The 20,737-nt window shown below is 38.7% G+C and overlaps 1 protein-coding gene and 1 pseudogene across 3 annotated transcripts in view; one reads left to right on the forward strand and one right to left on the reverse strand.

The window, feature by feature from the left end:
• Window positions 1–1,312: 1,312 nt before the first annotated feature.
• Window positions 1,313–20,737, forward strand: part of MAPK6 (mitogen-activated protein kinase 6) — a 32,512-nt gene continuing 13,087 nt past the window's right edge. Inside the window, exons 1-2 of one of the 3 annotated variants that reach the window (XM_036239001.1) lie at window positions 1,313–1,458; window positions 18,075–19,264. In XM_036239001.1, coding sequence (XP_036094894.1) covers window positions 18,710–19,264 — 555 coding nt within the window. In that variant the 5' untranslated portion in view covers window positions 1,313–1,458; window positions 18,075–18,709. The other 2 variants (XM_036239002.1, XM_016162704.2) reach the window with 2 other exon arrangements.
• LOC118601292 lies at window positions 7,816–7,934 on the reverse strand (annotated as a pseudogene).

A 20,737-nucleotide genomic window follows, 5' to 3' on the forward strand; every position in this document is an offset into this window, starting at 1 on the left:
TGGCGGTCTGTCCTGGAAGTCAGGAGCCGACACTACATTTTAAGCTCCTGAGGAAAGGAACATTGCTTGTTATTCTCCTCCCCCCTTCCTTGTGGTGATCCAACATTGATGGTTGGGGAAGGAAAGGTGTGTTAGGATCCTAAGGGGAGCTTAAAGCAGGGGCAGTAAGGGATGTATAATGGTCATAGGTAAGGAGCTCTTGTTGCAGAGAGGCTGCGTCCACAAATGAGAAATCTTGTAGTTGGAACAAGCCTACCCTTTCTCTTGGTTTTATCTACTCACCATGTCCATTTCGCACCTGGTACTCAGAATATTTTAAATATAAATCATCCGAGCTCCATCTCAATCACTTAACTTCAGGCTACTATGTGACCTTTGAAGTGGTCTTTGCCTTTCAGGCTTTAAGTTTGAAGATGAGCATAATAATGGATAATGGCTGCCAAACGTTTGGTTCTCATCAGGAATAGGTTAAGTCATTAAAGCTAAATGTTGACCGTAGTCTGATTTCATAAATACCTACATAAATTTCACATCAACACTGAAAAGGCTCCTTGGACTCAATAAGCCCTTATATATACAATAAGTTTGCTTTTCACCCAAGTGGGCCCAAGAAGGTACCAATCCATAATTTCCACATCCCAGGACACCTCTTTCCAAATTCTAGGCTTGAGTCAAACTGGCCTAGTCCCAGGAGCTCCAGCAAGCTAGGTGCTCTCCTCCTTGTCTTTGCAGGAATACCCTCCCCCTCACCTACTCTGGTTATATTGGTTCTTTCTGACCCAACGAAAAGGTTACGCGTGGCGACCTCACTTAGAAGTCCTACTCCACTCTCAGGTTGAATTCATGGCCTTCTTGTCATTTGGCCTCTAACGCGTGTGCCTTTTAAATTGGCTGCCGCCTTCTAGCCGGTCGGTCTTCGGGTCCAACCGTCTTGCTCCCGGCCTATCCCAGGGACAGGGACGAAGGCCTATTCCTCTTGGATTTCTCAGTGCCTTGCACGTAGTAGGTGTGCAGTGAAACGCTCGTAAGGAGTTTGGTCATCTTATGAGCGGTGGGGAAAGTAGCAGAGCAGAGCGTGCCCGTCTGCCCACCACGCCGCCGGCGCCCCGGCCCGGCCCAGCCCGCCGGGGCGGCTGACGAGCCTGCGTGCTTCTCCAGCCACCCCCGCGACGCGCGGCGCCCAGTCACGGGCGTTGGAAATTCCGCCGCGTGCAAGCTCACGGGGCCGGGCGGGGGCGGGGGAACCCGTGGAGTGAGCCTGTGACGTGCGGGGGCGTGGCTCCGGGAGGCCGCGCCCCCTCTCCCTCGCCCTCTCTCGCGGGTCGGGGTTACATGGCGGCGACTGCGGCAAAGCGAGAGCCTCGGAGACGCCGCTGCCGCCAGCACAGCCGGAGACCTGAGCCGACACCGGGGGCTGTCCGCGGGCCCCGCACTCCCTCGATGAGTCGGAGAAGTCCCGTGAGTGTGTGTGTGTGCGTGTGCGGGGCGCGCCGGCTGGGCGTCTCGGGAGGGCGCCGCGGCGGGCCCGGCGGCGGCGGAGCCGGCTCCCTCCATTGTGTGTGACCCTCCGGCAGCCGCCGCTCAACAAAGGCGCTTTTGTTTCGTCTCCCGCCCGCCCCTTGCCCGCCCGCCGGCCAGCCCGCTCGGGCCTGGCCGGCGCGTCCCCGCGCGGCCGGGCGGGCGACGGGCCGGGGTCCCCGCGTGGGGCCGGCGGAGCGGCCGGCGCGCCCCTCCCACCCGGCACGCCCCTCGCCGGCAGCGGGGCCCGGCCGCGCCCGCCTGCTCCCGGGCCCCGCGTGCCGGCCGCGGCGCCGCCGCCCGCCCCCGGCCCCCGGCCCCCGGCCCCCGGCCCCCGGCCGCGCGGGTTCGAAGCCCGGCCCGGCGGGCGGGCGCGCGGGCGAGGGACGGCGGCCGGGAGGGGCGGCCCGGGCAGCGTGAGGTGGCGCGGAGTCTCGCCTTCCTGGCACGCTGCCTTTCGAAACGCTCCCGCGTCTCCTCCCCCATCCCATTCCGGTGACTCGGCCTCAGCTGACTCCGGCCGGGCAAAGTCTCCAGCGGACTCGGCGAATTGCGTAGCGCGCACCACTCACCGGCTCGTCTCAGAGCCCCGAAGTCTTCTTTCTGCCCAAGTTTTGAGTCTAGCCATGAATGAGGTACAGAAAGCTCGTCCGAGTCGGAATTCCTAATTTCCTCTCGCATACTGCAGCCTTGCCTTAGCTGCGTTCGGGACGCTGAGCGGTGGTGGGTCAAAGTACCCAAATGAAAACTTGTTTTGTCAGTTCACTAAAAAGGCCTCCTGTGCGTGTCTGTCTGACTTAGTGAGGTGCGTTGAAAAGTAAAGGTGTTTTGGCCGCCTTTCCCTTGTCTTAGTAAGACTCGACTGGTTCAGGTGTTATGTCGGAACTCTGTGAAGCAGGATCTTTTTGATTCCTTTCTTGTTTTATTTTTTCTTTTGCTTACTCATTGGAAAAGATCCAGTGAAGAGAACTGGTGATGTGGAGATAGAAGCCTTCTGCATTTGCAGCAGAATTCATGTTCTTCAGTGCTAAAAATGCCCTTAAAAGTCAGTCTCGATATTAACTTTTTTTTATGGGTACAAGATGATTTGTTGAGAGAGAAAATTAACAGCGGACAAAATGGAGCACAAACAGCCTCAGGGTAATTTTCTGATTGCTTGATCCTTGTTGCCTTGTTATTTTTTAAAGTTCTGATTGGACATAGCCCCTCTTTTCAGCGGTGGAAAACTGATATGGAAAGAGTAATCTGACTAGATGTATGGAGGGTCCAAAGAGGGAACTGCCTCTAGAATTTCTCTTGGAAATGTCAGATTTTAACGTTTGAAAAATAATTTTGAATCGGATGGCAGGAACTTTACCTATCTTTAACGAGTAGTTGTTCAAACACGTTTATGAAGGGCTTGCTATGTGCCAAAGTGTATAGAAGTCTTTCATTTATATACGTTACATCAATAAGTATAGCCTTATGAAACTTATACAATTGCTTATTGGTGTTCGAAATTCAGTAATTGCTGTCGTCTAGGAAATGCCAAATTTGAGCAGGACATGCCATGTTATATATAGCACCTAGATATCACTATTCAGAAAAAAAAACAACTGGGAAATGGAGAATGGTTTATAAAAACCTTTACATATCACCATATTTTGGAGTTATTTGCAAAAGAGTATTAAAAGTAGATGTGATTAAGAATCTAGAGATTGATTTGAAGATAAGTTAATTTTGCAATAGAAAAAGCACATGCTCTAATGACAAGTGTTAATACTAAAAATCTTGCAGTATTTTGCATAAGTTCATTTAAACATCGTGAGAATTCATAACTGACAAAATGGTAAGGTTTGCTGACTCAGGGTACATTGCTGAAGGGGATGGGGTCCGGTAGGAGGAAGCTTGAAGTGCTGCAAGTTTTGAGTTGGGTGATGACTCATCCTGCCCACGACTGCTACGTGGCCCCTTTTTTTGTGTGCACTGTATTTTTTTTTTTTTAAATGATAGGCTAAAATGTTTCTGTCAGTATTCTCTCTCACAAGGAACCATAGTTTTTCTAAAAAAGTATGCCTTCTTAAATTGCATTTTAAAAGGCTATCATGTGTCCTACAAGTGGAATTTTGTAACATTTGTTGAGAGGAAAGGTAAAATTGCTGGTGGGTTGCTACAGTTAAATGTTTGATACTAGCAGTTCTTTGGTTATTTATTGAGAGCTTTGTTATAAAGCTCAGATAGTACAAAGGACAGATAGTACTTTTATGATGTGGGTAGAAATTAACCTTATGTTTTCATTGGTAATATAGAAATTATCTTTATAATATCTAGAAATTAGTTTAAGTGTGATAAAGGAGCAGAAATATTTAATCAGATATAGCTCTGAATGTGAGCATTTCATTTTGATGGAATTATATATACATAATGCTTTCTTCTGATCTATACGAGTCTTCGGTTTTAATAAAGACAACTCAAAATAGGTATTGTTATAGGCACTGTTTTTTTTTTAAAGATAAGCTGATTGTACAGTTCCAAATTTAGGACATACACTGATCTCTGATATTTGGTAATTAGGTTATTTTGGCTTATTTTAAAAAGCCACCGTTTAGCATGTTGGCTTAAAATAAGATTGAGAAAAAAAGATTGAGAATAGCACTTAGTTTTAAAACTGAGAAAAAAGAAAAAAACTCCCCATTTCCTCTTTTTTTGGTATATTATTTATCTTAGAATGGCTTATTTGAAGATTTTCGTGGGCAATAAAGTGTATTGCTAATGTGAGTTAAATCTTTGGAGAGATTTTGGAAGAGTGTTATATGATTTATATAGATGAACTTTAATAAAGTTTAATTCAAACTTTCTATTTCCTACTAAAGGAAATATAAAAATTCAAATATGAAAGTATTATAGATTTGCAAAGCATCCTATCACTTAGAGGTTGAGCATGTACTTCTAGCAGGCGCGCGCGCGCGCGTGTGTGTGTTTTAGAATATATAGGTGATCAGCTGTTGTGCATAATTCAGAATTTATAAACAAACTGGATATCTTAGCCTGTCTCTTTTCTATGAGGTATGGCCTTATGAAACGATGAGCCTTCCCAATGCTATCCAGTTCCTTTGTTCACATTGCCCACTGGAACCCTGTGTTTCTCTAGGGCCTCCGTTGAAATAGAAAGAAGATGCCTCAAAAGTAAATTCTTAGTGGCATTGTTGGCTGTCTCCTTTCAGCTCCTTCAGCCTGTTTTGTGGCTGTTAACATTATTCTACAGCATGCTAGTGGTATGGGGATTTTGGTCAGTTTTATTGCTCAGAGCTCTGAGACTCTACAAAAACAAGGTTATGGTGGTTAATGGATTTTTACAGGGAGTTTCTTTTCATGTGGAGCTGATGATTTTAAGGTAAAGTGTTGTAGGCTGAATCCAGCATTGTTTTTTTTTCACTCCATGAACTGCATATTTGGAAAATACAATGTGCCCTTCTGAGAGTTTTTAAAGGTTTGTCTTTCATACACGTCAGCCTTTTAAATCCACTTCTGAAAAATTGTAAAGAGATTGCATGTTTACATAGCAAATTTTCCCATTGATTTTCATTTCAATTTTATATCTCTTGGGGGGAAAGGGTATCACTCACAAAAATTGTTAGAATTCTAGCATTTACTTAAGGGAAGAGACTGCCTCTGTAGAGAGTGTGAAGTCTCTGTGCATTTAATTCTGTACAACCATAAAATGACAAAATGTTAGTTTTTACAGAGGGGTCATGGACATTGACTTTACCCAGGTTTATATATCATTTGGCAGGTAAGGAAACTGAAGTTTGGAGAGATCTAAGACCTTGGTACTCGGAAATGTGGTCCTGGACCAGCAGTGTTAGCTTCACATGGGAATTCGTTAGAAGTGCAGAATCTTGACTCCATCTCAAGACCTTCTGAATTAGAATCTATAGTTTAACAAGATTTGTAGGTGGTTCACATGTACAATCATTTCTAAAAGACCTACTAAGTGATATATACATAGTTTCTCAACTAATTAGTGACTAATTTGGAAAACTCATGTCTTGTGAGTTGCTCTTTCCATTGGCCCTTCTGAAAAAAGTCAAAAGGAAATTTGAGGACTTAAGCACTGTCCAGTAGAACTTTCTGTGATGATGAAAGTGTTCTGTGCTGTCCAGTGAGGTAGCCACTACCCACATGTGACTCTTGAGCACTTGACAAGTGGCTAGTGCACCTGAGGAACTGAATTTTAAGTTTTACTTAATTTTATTAATTTATACTTAAATACCTGCATATAGCTAGTGGCTATTATGTTGGACAGCACAGATCAAGATGATCTTAGCCTACGCTAAATTTGAAATAATCTAAGCTGTAATTTAATGACTGATTAGTCTCAGTTTAATTTTCCTCTTCATTTACAAATTGGAGAGATGGTGGGTTTTTAACTACCTACTTTTCTAGTATGCCCAGATAATATTTTAGTAGTTATTATAAATTAGTTTTCTGATTGATAATCCTGTGTTCAGTAAAGTAGATAATTCGAGTTATAAGAATGTGCGTTTTCCCTTTTGTCTCAATAAAAGTATTTTCATGCAATTAAAAAAATTAAAAAATAGGTGTTAAATGTTTCTCAGTTGTTTTGTGGATGGATTGAGAGGACAGTTTTTGCCTCTGGCCTAGTACCTCCAGGCTTGTTGGTATTTGTTAATGGTTTCCAGATTATCTGTTGTTATTTATTTTCAGTTGCAGAAACTTCAGGTGGTTCTTAATCTCCCACCTTAAGCAGTGGGAAGAGTCTAACCCTAGAGTAAGTCAGACTTGCCTGTGTCCAAATCTTGACATTTACTGTATGTATGATTTTGGTTTAGTTGCTTTACCTCTCAGGACATCAGTGCACTTGTTTGTGAAATGAAACTTACAAGGTAGTGGTTCTGAATAACAAATAATTTGCGACTTGGAAAATGCCTGGCACTTAACAGAATCTCAGTAAATATAAATTACCTTCTATTTCCCTCCTGCTTAGCTTTTATAGCTTTCTGTAATTTAGTCTCATGCTTAAGATTCCAAGCAGGCTTAAGACATTCTGATTTTAGGTCTTATTGGTTCCCACTGGTTAATTTAATTTTGTGCCTGGCTTCATTCATGTCATATCCCTTATAGATTCGTTCCTCCCCTTGTACTCTGGATTTCTTGACTTCTCAAGGACCCATCTCTTTCCTGCATCATGAATTTTTTCCTTTCTATTGGGTTATCTTTATTAGCATATAAACGTACTCTAGATCTATACTGTCCAATCTGGTAGCCACATTTCAGTTGTTCAGTTGCCATATGTGGCTTTTGACTATCATATTGCACAGTGCAGATATAGAAATTTTTTTATAAACCATCTCATGATTCCACATTCTTCTCCTCTAGCCACTGCCTCATTTCTCTGATCCTGTTTCAAGCAAATTTTCACTAGTTGTCTTTGTGTGCTCTCTCCACTTTCCTTGAAAGACTCTTCAGCTTACTGTAGCCTGGCTTTTAGGACCAGCTCACCACTGAAATTATTGTAGTCTGGATTACCAGTGAGTTACATTTACCAAACTTATATTACAGGATTTTGTAGCACCATTCAATATAGTTGACCACTGTTTTCTGCCTGTTCACTTGCTTCTCTTAGCTTATGAGACACATAGTCTCCTTGTTTTTCTTGTACTTCGTCATGCTTTTTTACTGGCTTCTTTCCTCTACCTGCCTCTAAGTATTGGGCTTTTTTCCCCCACTTTCTCTTTCTAAATTCTTTCCCTAGGTGGTCTCATTCAACTTACTGTTTTAAATACTATCTACATGTAGGTAATTCTCAAATTTATGTTTCTGGTTTAGACTTCTTGTTTAAGTTCCAGACGCATTATCCAATTGCCTGCTTGATATTACTACTCATTATTTAAGTAGACATTGTCTAAATAGACTTAATATTTCCAAAATGGAACTCTTTCTCATATATTGTTCTTCTCCCAGTCTTCCCTATCTCAGTTAATTGGCATCTAGGAGTTACCATTGAATCATCTTGTTCCCTTATCCCTCATGTCTACTCCATCACCAAGTTTTCTTGGTCTCCAAAAATCATTTGAATCTATCTCATCTTTGATGTATTCATTCCTACCAGCTTAGTGTCAGCTACCATCATCTCACATGGCCTACTGAAATAGCTTTTTCTTTTATACATTTTTTTTTTTTAAGGCAAGGCAACCCTTGGTTGACATCACAGATTGCAAGGACCTTGTCAGCTTACAATCCTTTATTTATTTATTTATTTATTTATTTATTTATTTATTTATTTATTTATTTTTGCGCCTACAGCACCTGGTCTTCGTAGGTGGTCTCCCATCCAAGTACTAACCAAGCCTGACCCTGTTTAGCTTCCGAGATCAGATGGGATCTGGGTTGTTCAGGGTGGCATGGCCATAGAATGAAATAGCTTTTGACTGGTCTCTGATTTTACACAACAGTCTTCAGTTCATTCTTCTCCCAGTTGCCAGAGTTATCTTTTTAAAATGTAAGTGAAAGCATACCAATTGTCTGCTTAAAACCCTTCAGTGGTTTTCCTTATCTCTTAGTTATAAAATTGAGAATCCTGCATCATGTGTTCCTCACTACCGATCCAGTCTTATCTCCACATTAGTTCCCACTCTCTTTGCTCAAGACACTGTGGTTATACTGGCATCTTTTTCTTCAAAATACCAAGTTCTGTATTGCTTTAAGTCATATTTACTGTTTTTGCTGTTTGAGGTGCTCTTCTTCCATCTCTTAGCCATGCTGGTACTGTCTCCTCATTTAGATATCAACTCCTTAAGTGGCCATTTTCTGGCCACGCAATCATAGCATTTGGCCATATCTGGTTATTAATTTACTTGTTTTTTAATCTTTCCTCACTAGAATGTAAACTCTTTGGAAACAGAAGAACCTTAACTGTCTTAGTCTTCACTGTACCATCAAACAGTGCTTGGCTGTATATAAAATGTTTGATTCCTTTAAACTTCTAAAGAGAAGATATATGTTAGGATAGCATTGTAATTAATGTAACATGATTCTGGATTGGGTCCTTTAGCTCTCAAGTACTTTATTGGTACAGTTTCAGAAACTTAAACAGGATCTGAATATTAGATGGTAGTATTATGTATGCTAGGGTTAATTTCCTGACTTTGATGGTTATATTTGGTTATGCAGAAGAATGTCCTATCTGTAGGAAATATTTACTCTCAAAGAATTAGGGTGTGTGTGTGTATACTGTATTTGTCAATAAAAAATTACATTATTATTTGAGAGATGATCATGGGTTTCGGTTTATAAACCTGAGGTTCAAATCCTGGCTCACTGATGTGTGATCTTGAATGCATTATTTAAATTCTCTGAAGATCTTAAGACCCATTTTGCAATGTTGTTAGGAGGATTTAGTGTAAGAGTATATATGCCTGGCACAATGCTTCACACATAATACATTCTTAATGAAGCTTGCTGTTGTCCTTATATTCTTTTAAAATTCAAATATTAAAAAAGTTTTTCTTCTCATGTTTAAACTGTAGCTTCCTTTATAATATAAACCAATACTTTAAAAACTAATTGCTTTTATGATAGTTGATAAAATGGGATATATATCAAATGTTATTTGTATCTTCAAATTAGAATTTTTGGACCTTATTTCATTAACATAATCTTTCAGTATTTTAAAACTTTTAAAGAAGAAAGTAGAGCCTCTTTGAAATTAAATTTCAATTAAAATGTATATATTTATCTTGATTAACATGTTAATTTCCATTTCTTTTGGAATTGTCACTGAGTCTGTGGTTCGTTAATCTATTAGTTTGTATTATTGTTGTAAAAGTACACAACTGCTTGGCAAAATAAGTCATTACTTACTATTGGTGATTTATTTAGTTTTCTCTCTTTTCCCTTCCCTTTACTCTCCATCGATGGACATGTTATTAAGTAATCATAATGATCAAAACAGGTGTTTAGAAATAATCCATGAGATTTTCATTAGTTATTAGTGTATTTTAAATAATATAAGCTATTTATCGATATCATAAACCTTACCCAATACATGATTAATTTTACCCTTTTCTGGCCCTTAGTGCACCTAGTGTCTTATATCTTGCTTTTTTGTTTGCAATAAATCCATGATACATTATTTTTGTCTTAAACAACAGTCTCTTAGTGATATTTAAACATGCAGATATATTTTTTAAAAGGCCTCATGTTTTTTCTTTATCCATTCTTGGGATTTTGTTCCTTCTGAAGATCTGGGACTCCATTTGGTGTCATTTTTCTTCAGCCTAAAGAACTTCTTTTAGTATTTCTTATAGTGAAAGTCTGCTGGAGGCAAATTCTTTCTGCTTTTGTCTCTTCGAAAATGTCTTTATTTTATCTTAATCTTTGGAATATATTTACCTAGATAAAAAATTTTGACTTGATAGTTTCTTTTTTCTTTTGGTACTTGAAAGATGATGTTCTGTTGTCTTCTTGCTTTTACTGTTTCTAGTTATCTGTCAGCCATTATTCCTATTGTTCCTTCCGTAGTATATACTTTTTCTCTTTTCTCTGGTTGCTCTTAAGTTACCTCCCCCCAGCCCTTTTTTTTTTTTTCAACAGTTCGATTGTGATATGCCTAGGTATGGCTTTCTTTGTATTTATTCTGCTTCTGTTTCATTGAACTGGGTTCGTGTGTTGTCCTTTATCAGTTTTGGAAAGTTTTTGTCCATTATCTTTTTATATACTTCTGCCCTACCACCTTTCTGAGCCTTGAGGCTCTCTGCTTTTCAGCCTAGCTGCCAACTCTTTGGACTGCTTAGACATTTTCTTTTGCTTTCTAGTCCCATCTCAGGTTTTCTTTACCACACGTTTTTGCCTTATTTCTTTGCTTTAGTCTCAGCATGCTTCAGAGGGGTTTATCTTATGCTTCCTTGCCCCCCACTTTCAGAGGGCAGCTGGGACACGGTGGAGGCCCATATGCTGAGATTCTCATTTTTCTTGCCTTGTCCTTTGACTTTTGCACTCAGTGAGGACCCATGGAGGGAAGAGTTGGCAGTTGGAGCTTGTAACTAGGCCTTCTCTGAATTATAATCTGTTATCTGAATCCACATGTATGTAGCTTTTAAAGTTGGTTATAAATTTGGCTGGTTTCTTCTTAATCTTGTTAGTGGAAAATTCTTTGTTCTACCACTTTGCTAGGAATGAGAATAGCTGTGGTCTCTGCTCTTAGGAAGGGCTTGCCATTTTCTGGAATTTAATTGATTAAGTTTTCTTTGCATCCTTAGCTTTTTGATTTTTTTTTAAAACTATGATTTTGTAGCTTATCTATCTTGCCATGGTTTAAAGGGTGAGAGTAATAGTGTCTTGCACTTTTCTGCATTCTAATTGCAAATTGAAATCCTGAGCCTCTCATTATAATTATAAAATTTTAGAGCTAGAAGAAATTGTAGAAATCCTATAGTTTGGCTACGTGGTTTACCTCCTGAGGAACTGAGACCTAGAAATGTGAAATGCTTTGTTTGCGAGCTTATTAGTTACAGATCTGGACTAAACATCAGATCTTTAACTCACGTTTTTTCCCCCACTTTTGATATGGGCGTACTGAATGAAAGTAGACAGGAATTTTTCAGAGTACCAAACTCTAGTGTGAATCTGATAGGAAACTTATACTCTTCTTTGTATCTTGCAAGCTTTGTTTGGGTCTGGAGAAAATGAGAAACAAAGGAGGAACAAACGATATTCCAGAAAAGTTATATATCCTTTTGAATTATTTTTTAAAAACTGGGGACTCTCCAACTAAGCATGTAGTTAGTTTTCTCCGTTTGATCAGAGTCCAAAAATATTTCATATGGTCTTGCATAATGTAGCCTTCTTTAGACCCTCACCAGGGTTAGCTCAAAAATGATAGCAACTATATTTGATATGCGCTTTGTAAAGCTGTGGTGCTACATGCTATAGACCCTGCTGGGATGGACTGAAGAATAGTAAAATCAGTAATGTTAAGGTCTTGCATATCTTCATGATACCTTCTTGGTATTATTTGAACTGATAGGACTTTTTATAGAACCCCGCTTGTCTGATTATATAGGACATTATTTTAGTGTCACAATCCCTCCCCACTACCTCAGCAAAACAACAGGAACTATAACAAAACTGAAGTGTTTTTGTTTCTTCAGTGAGTTGAAATCAGTTGCTTTCTTCATGTTTTGGCAGACCTGTATGTTCACCACAGGGTGAGGCTCCTAGGGGAATGCCTGGAAAGCACCATATCTAGGAGTCGTCACTGATGTTGCTTCATGGTAGGTCAGATTCTGAAAAAGTTGAGAGTAGGGTTTGTCTTCTCTAAAACTTCCTGTATCAAGTAGAATATGCTATTTCCATTAATTCATTCAGTATAGTTTTTAAGGTGCCTACTAAGTATCAGGTACGAAGCTCAGAAAACGTCAGTAAAACTACTTTGTCCCACATCTCTCCTTTTAAAATAGAGCTACAACAAAGGTAAGGGGGATGGCGCCGTGGTAGATGAAGAGTAGATCTGAAGAATTCATTAGATTTGGGAAGATGAAAATTCATTAGATCTGAGATTCATTAGATTTGGGAAGATGAAAAGGACAAGGGAAGGAGAATGCTATTAGAAAAGAGAACAAATGTTAGTGGGACAGGGAAGGAATCCACTATAATGCTCTAGGAGTATGCACTCCGTGAGGTTAGGTGGATTTCTTTTTTAAAAAACTGTTTTGACCCCTGGTATACGTTAATGCCTAGAACAATGCCTGGTATATGATAAGCACTCAGTAAGGTTTTGTTGAATAAAAATAATGGATGGATGGAAGAATTAAAGCTGTTTTAGTCAAAACAGTTTAAAACATCTTGGTTTTCTCTGCTTTTGGGACCATGTTGGGATTACATTTCTCACCTCCCTTCAAGTAGGTGCAACGGTGTTAACAAAGGATAAGAAAATGTCAGTAGAAGCAAAGTGTATCATTTTTAGATGGAAGATTTAAGTACCAGTGAAATAGTCTCACTTTCTCTGTGACAAAGTGAGTGGAAATGGTTGAGAAGATAGCTACATTGACAGCTTGGATGACAGATAATGTGAAACTTGTTACATGAGCAAGACTTAAAACTGTTTTTTAAGTCACTGGGATTTTGGGGTTATTTGTTACTAATCTATCCTGACTGCTACAGAAATTTGTATTAATTCTCATCATGCTGGAGTCCTCAGCTGTCCAAAGGTACTTGAAGAGGAAGGCTGCCTACGTGTCTACTGCTTGTGTATTTGCTCCAGTGTTTCCTTAATGTTGAGGGAAGAGTCAGAAATGAGGGCTTGGGCAGGAGGAAAATAGAGAGAATGAAGGGTTATTATTATTTTTAAAATTTTAGCCATAAATTTGTCCAAGGGATTGTGTTTTTATAATGTTTAGTACACAGCAATTTCAATCACATTTCCCCTGTTCTGGGTATACCACCATAATAAGTGCTTGGGAATAAAAGTCAGTGAAGTAGACTTGTATTGTGCTTTCATAGGTCATAGACTTTTAGAATTAGAAGGATCTTTAGAGATTGTTTGATTAGTTTATCTGGTCTGTAAAGTTCTGGCATTCCAATATGGATACCCAAGAGTAAATAGAAACTAAATGTGACATCAAAATAAACACAATGGCATTTATTTTATAATGGCTTTTTGAAGTCAAAGGCAAATGAAAGTTCCGGATGTTAATATGTATTTAGGCAAAGGTTAAGACAGTTTAAGAACAGAAATTGGGAATGGAAGAGTAGTTTTTTGTTTTTTGTTTTTAAATTGGATACAGTGTTTGAAGCTATGTATATCTGTCTTCGAAAGTTTGTCCCTGTAGCTAACAGTAGTTACTGGTAGTAGGCAAAGCCTGTTAGGTTTTGGTGTTTTAGTTTTAAGGTCCTCCCTCCCACCCCAGGTTCCTAAGATAATTCACTCACACTATTTTGCACTCTGGGCCTCCTTGAGGTCCGGATCCTGAGAGGAATAACTCTCAGGGCTACCTTACATTAGGGGCAAGGGCTTTGTCAGGAATGCATATGGGCAAGCATTTAAGATGTAGCCTTTGGCCTTCTCTGCCTTAAAAACTTAGTAGCTTTGATGAGAGCTTGAGGCATGATTTAGAGAAGGGTGAATTTGCTATAATAATACCTCTCTGTGCCAGGGTTAGGAGAACATAAGTGGAGCGCAACCTTTCCATTCTCTCCAAAAGCAGCTGGGTTTTGGCTGAGAAGATAAGGGCTGTCTGGATTCTAGTTAACTCAAATTACTCACTTGGTCCTGGAGAAATGCAACATAGGCAAGAGCTGTTGAGGAGGGAGAAGAGGGGGAGAGCTGTCAGTGAATGTGATCAGGTCAGATGACCCTTGTCAGAATTTAACCTGAGAAGCTGCAGAGTGGAAGATGGAAGAGGAAACCAGAAAAGTAACCTTTATGTTTAAGGCCCTCATCTCAAACTTGTTTTAAACGTTCAGACTCCCTTTCTGACACAGGCCAAGTTCTTACTAGATAAGGCAAAGAAAATCCAGTTTCTATAGAGAAGGAGAGGGTGGGGCATTGTGAAATTATTCTGTGTTTTATTTCTTTGCTTTGCATTTTATAACTTCATATAATTAGGCTTAACTCAGAGTACCTGTATTTCTTTTGGTGGGTGGGGATATGCTAAATGACAGAAAGCAGGAGATAATTTAGGGAAGAAAGCAGTGTGTAAGGAGGCAGTTGCGGCTAATGCATTTTCAGGGAACTGTTTTATAAACATAGAAAGCTGGTACTCAGCCTGGGCTATATAAAGAGCTTTTACTTCCAGGTTATGGTGGATCACTGAAAGACGACCACAGGGAAAGCATAAGCCAACTTCATTCTTATAAATCATGCTCTGTATTTCATTTTATTCACCAAATTGTTGTTAAAAACGAAACAACATTGACCCAGCTAATTAATACGCAATGACCTCTAAGCAGTACAATATCAGCACTGAGGTTTATAGGAATGGGTAAAATTTGGAGGTAGAGAAATTGGAAAAACGCTGGGAAGGGTTATTTTAAGTTACTCCTTGTCTTAGTTTTCCTTTTCCTCCCTCGAAGTGTGTAGAAAGTACAGAAGGAAAATAGAACCCCAGATCTTTCTTCAGTCTAAGCCTTGAACTTTGCTTTTATAAAGTTAAACATGAAAAATGTAGAGAAAATGGTGTAAGTGGGACATATGTGGAGGTCGATGTGGGTGGAGGATGCCCTGACCAGTAATTGGCTGGTCCAGTTGAATTGTACCTGCATACTTTAGTCAGGCCAATGGAGCTCCATGATTGATGTGAAAGATGGGGTGGATGGAGGGATCCGGATTTGGAGTATAGCTGTCATAAGAGTAAGGAGGAAGCCGTTTTCATGGTCACTAAGAGTGAGCATGGGAATTCTTTGCTTTTTTATGGCTCCTAGAGGCACACATCCTAATTTCCCTAATTAGGTCAGATCCCCCAGTGCGTATGTTCTCATAGCATCCTGTACCATTCCTTTGTACCATTTGTCCCCTTTGCATCCTCCTTTTACCTGTTACTTTATTATTGTTTGTCTCCAACCATACTGTAAGCTCCATGAGGGTAGGGCTCAAGTCTGTTTTTACTTAACCATTTTATCCTAGATCCCTAGTATATTAACAGATATATAATATATAATTAGCAAACACTTGCTCTGAATGGAGTGTGACTGAATTAGAAACATTACTGGATCCATTTTATCATTTAGAAGTATAACATTATCTCCAACTTTCCAAGCTCCTGGATGAAAAGGTGCTCCAATAGCTTTTGATCTAATGGATATTGAAGGACTCTGAAGAACACTGAGTAATGGGGCAGGTCACTGGGCAAACACTACTATTGTAAATAATGGATTCTTTTTTCCCCAGAGTTTTTATTAGTGCAATCCTCACTGTCTATTGGAATTAGTTTTGTTGATATTATCTTCTCCCTTTAGAATGGCCTCATATTTCTGAAAAGTCTGTTCAGGACTTTCAATATAGCTATCAGCTGAATCTATAATGAGGACTCTGCAGTTCTCAGCCTAGGCACAAGCTCCAGCTTTCCCTAAGATGAAATTTTACCCACTCTCTGTGCCTGTAAGTGCTGATCAGTCATAGATTTCTGAAGAGGCATTTGCATCCTTTTACTTGTTTCTAATCTGTGATGCTTCCTGGTCTCCCTAAAATTTAAAGGGCAGATGTGGATGGGGGATTTTGAGTAGAAATCTCTCATTCTCATGACTTTCTCTAATAATCTGGCTGCAGTTCCTACTATAGTGCTGTTCTGTCAAGTAATAGTGGTGCTTGACTGACTAATCTGTAATGAGCTAGAAGCTTAAGAGAGTACTTAGAGATTTTACTGTTCTTATGTCAAGTCTGCAGAACTGACTTAAAAATGTACATTTATTAAAAACTTAAAACTCAACTGAACTTTAAGGAATTGCCTACATTAGGGCAAAAAGGTAGGAGGTATGAACAACCATTCTATTTCAGGTGAGGGCTAGAAATGTAAAACTTCAGAAATACAAGCAGCCTTTGAAAAATACTGTTCTAGGATTTTTGATGGGGAATAAGAAGTATTAACATGTATACAAAATAGAAAAAATTGACAGAGGATACACTATATTAATTAAAGCCCTTTAAATTTTTGAAGTATTTTTTTTTAATTCGAAAGTTTATTTTCAGACTTTAACTTTTCAGTGTTTTACTACAAATAGATGGATAAACTACAGAATTTTAGAAGTCTTTTTTTCTGATTTTTGAGAAACCGATTAAGACTTACAAAAAGAAGAAACTATTTCTGTTGTAGTAAGACAAAGAAAGGTATTATGCTATTATTATCCTTTAAAATATTAAACAGATACAAGAAGTGTTCATATTTACTAAAATAAGGATAGTATCAATTCTTATGTTGCTATAAGAATCATTTATGTACTTAGTCTCCGAGTATCATCGGTTTCTCTTTCACACATTTCCACGTTTGATTTCTCACAATTGAAGATTTGCTCAGGTTGAGGCAAGAGCTGTTACCTTAGATTTTTTAGAATCTTGTATTTCCACAGGCAAAGTATGTAGGGCTATGATGCAAGCAGGAAATAAAGGCAGATTTCCCTATTGAATAAAAGCTTTACTATTGCGAAACAGTGATGTGTTTGTGAGTCTTAGCTGTTCTCTTAAGCCACACCTGAAGGTGATTGAAATTTGTCACACCTTCATGTTCAGAATGTGGTGCTTTATTTCATACACTGATACAGTTTCTCATTGCCCTGCGAGTAAAGGAATATTTTACTTGTCCCACTTCCAATGCCTTTAGACTCATTCAGAAAATAACATTGTATATACATCTACAACAGCTTTAAGATCAAAAGTCAGCAACAGGAAGCCTTTCCACTTAAGGGTTAGGCTATATTATTTGCATATACATTTAAATGAGTTACTATATTGGCCTCCTAGTTGTTTGTCAGACATGAGACTCAAGCTCACCCTTGTTGCTAGCCCCTCTGTCTGGAACAGTAACTCCCACTTAGCATCCCTAAGGCACACCCACTCCCTTAACTTCCTCCTTTAGAGCTTTGCTCCAATTCCACCTTATCAGAGAGGCATTCTGTAACCACCCGTCCTGTCCCCTTTGTCTGTTTATTTTTTCTACGCCACTTAATGCCATCTGTGTGTTTTGCTTATTTATTGGCCTGTCTTCCCTATGATATGAGCTCTTCAGATAAATACCACCTAGCGATATAAGATTCTAATAATTTGTCATACTTCAGTTTTTAAAAAATAACACATTAAAGATATAATTGAAGCATACTATGTAACGCCACCCTAATCCTAATCCCTTTCTTCATTCCCTAAGGAAATTGTTATCATGAATTTCTCATGTTTTTTATACTTTTGCTATATAATATAGCATTATTTTGTATGTTTATGACATTGATATAACTGATTTCAGCATGGACACTTCTGTCTGCAGTTTACTTTTTAAATGTAGTGTATGTTTGGAGATTTCAACCATCTCTATTCATTTTCACTACTATATAGTAGTCCACTAAAGGAATATAACTCATTTATTCTGTTATTGTTGAAAGTTTAGCTATTTTAATATTTGCCTCTATAAAAAAAAAAGCGAGCATCGTTATGTCAATTTTTAAGCATTTTCATAGGGAATATTCCTTGAAAAATTGCCAAGTCATAGGTATGCTATTTATTTATTCTTTTATGTTTCTGATGTTTTACCCTTCAAAAATTCTATGAACTTTTCTTCCTTCACTTATGGGCATTTAAGAAATAATATTACGTAATGAACCTAAATATTATTAAAGAATCTAGTATGGTGGGATCTGGAGTCTGAACTGATGCATGTGAATTGTTTACAATATGGATCGCTATTTTTGATTGATGGTAGGTAATTTTTCCATTTAGTAACTATAAATAAGTAAGTTTAATATACCAGTTGTAATTTATAGCTAAGCGCCCAACTGGTGTCATTTTATAGAGTTGAAGGAAAGAGCGTTTCCTGCAGTGGTAACTCTTTTTCTTCTTTTTTCTCATCCCCCAGGTTGTATCGGAGTAAGATGGACGGTAGCTTTGATTGTGATTGTGGTGAGCTGGAGCCACCTGATCACTAACAAAAGACATCTTCTGTTAACTAACAGCTGCCAGGGCTTCCTGTTGAAATATACAGCAACCAAGGAAGAAAAGAAGCGAAACGGAAATAGTGCTTACCAGCACCTTAGAATGATGCTGCTCAGGACCAGTCTAACACTGAATGTATCTGCACTGTGAGGAGAATGTTCATAGAAGCCTGTTGTGTGCATATTTATTCACATTTTTGTTAAATGTTAAATCGTTTAGCACAGTAAATCCGAGTGCATAGTATGTCATTTCATTCCGTTTGAGTTTCTTGAGTGTTTTCTTTAAATGTCTGCAGAGTTGCTGCCCCTTTCTTGAACTATGAGTACTGCAATCTTTTTAATTCTCAATATGAGGAGAGCTTTTTGAGCTTTAAATCTAAGGGGAACTCAACAGGCCTGGTTGGCATATGCAATGAACATCAAGAAACCATCTTGCTGTGGAAGCAAAATTATTTTTCTTCTCCCTTTTTGAAAGATCTTTCCTTTTGATGCCAGTTTTCTTCCTTGTTTACACAAGTTCAACAGTTCGAAAGGAAAAGGCAATAGTAAGGGTTTCAAAATGGCAGAGAAATTTGAAAGTCTCATGAACATTCATGGTTTTGATCTGGGCTCTAGGTATATGGACTTAAAACCATTGGGTTGTGGAGGCAATGGCTTGGTTTTTTCTGCTGTAGACAATGACTGTGACAAAAGAGTAGCCATCAAGAAAATTGTCCTTACTGATCCCCAGAGTGTTAAACATGCTCTACGTGAAATCAAAATTATTAGAAGACTTGACCATGATAACATTGTGAAAGTGTTTGAAATTCTTGGTCCTAGTGGAAGCCAGCTAACAGATGATGTGGGCTCTCTTACCGAACTGAACAGTGTTTACATTGTTCAGGAGTACATGGAGACAGACTTGGCTAATGTGCTGGAGCAGGGCCCTTTACTGGAAGAGCATGCCCGGCTTTTCATGTATCAGCTGCTACGTGGGCTCAAATATATTCATTCTGCAAACGTACTGCACAGAGATCTCAAACCAGCTAATCTTTTCATTAATACTGAAGACTTGGTGCTGAAGATAGGTGACTTTGGTCTTGCGCGGATCATGGATCCCCATTATTCCCATAAGGTATGTGGAAAGCCAACTGAGGTAGACCTTTACTGATGTACATCATTAAGAAAAAGTCCTTTTAGTTCCTTGTAGTTCTTTTATATATTGTGGCAGAATTTTTAGTTAATTGTATTGAACTTTACATAGTACCCTTTTTTTCTGATACAGGTCTACCTTCATTCACAATCTCCCTGTGTTTGAAATGAAGGTCTGGTGGGATCCTATTTAAACACAGATTTCTAAAAGTGTACTGTTATTTATTATAACTGAAATTCTCCCTAATTAAAAGTACAATATAGTCTTATATGTTTAGGGCAGAAGTGTTGTCCTGTCTGAAGGTATGGGGATACTATTTCAACTTTTAGGTCTTTTGTCCCTTTGAGTCTGTGCTATTCAGTTTATGCCTTATATAGGCAAACTTAATTTAGTTTGAAATTTAAATTCATGTAAATATAAAATAGGCAGTATAAATAACCAAAGAGATTCATAATAACTTAGATAACAACTTGCCTTTGTACAAGGCGTTAATATTTTCCTAGCCAAACCACAGTCTTATAGTTTTCAAAGGAAGTGGTATGCAGGACTCTGATGTTTAAAATATAAAAGTGGACCTGCTTTGGTTATAAAGAACCCCTAGGAGCCCTGCTTGCCATATGTCTAAAATAAACACATCTTTTCATTCACAGGTATCACCTCACATTAAGTATAACTTACCTAAAAAAACAAAACAAAACAAAACAAAACCTTTAACATAGAAATTGAGTACTGAAATGAATGACCACATCCTCTTTATCAGTAACAGTGTAAAGTATTGTGGATAGAACACTGAACTCGAGTTACACTATCTAAAATTGAGTTCATTTCTACATCTAACTAAGCTATCTGACCTGAAGCAGATTCCTTAATCTGTTATTGCCCCGTAAGATGGAGTTAATATCTGCATTCATAATTTCTCAGGGTTGTTTTGAGGATGAAATAAGGCAATAGATGTCCAACTGTTTTTTGTCAAATGCTTTATAAATGTAAAGTAGTAAAATTGATTAGGAATGGGATATATAGTAGAGCCAGGTCCCCTGGGTTGTCAGTGATGAGGTTGGCATTGGTTTATAAGTAGGATCTCTGGTGCTTTTCCCTTTTATTGATTTGAAGCATAACTGCTCTTTAATTAAGATTTGAAGTGAAAAATTGCTCCTCTTCTGACACATGCTTTGAATGTATGGCCTAGAATTAGCACTAGATTCTTATAGTATATCTTGGTGTGCAGACTTCATGTGAACATCTTTTAAGGTGGTATACCCCAGGGGGAGTTTAACCTCTTTTCAGCCTGAAAAGTGCAAGAGCCTTGAAAATAGGCATAGAAATAACAGTATAGTTTTAGGATTCCACAATTATGGTGGGTTCTTTTGTCTTTGTTTTTGTTTTTGGTGGATCAAGGAATCTTTAATGAGGCAAGTTTTATGTACTGTTCTTCAGCTAAAATATAAAACTAAA

This window comes from Rousettus aegyptiacus, unplaced genomic scaffold (assembly GCF_014176215.1).
Source record: "Rousettus aegyptiacus isolate mRouAeg1 unplaced genomic scaffold, mRouAeg1.p scaffold_m13_p_3, whole genome shotgun sequence".
In the NCBI taxonomy this organism is placed as follows: Eukaryota; Metazoa; Chordata; class Mammalia; order Chiroptera; family Pteropodidae; genus Rousettus; species Rousettus aegyptiacus.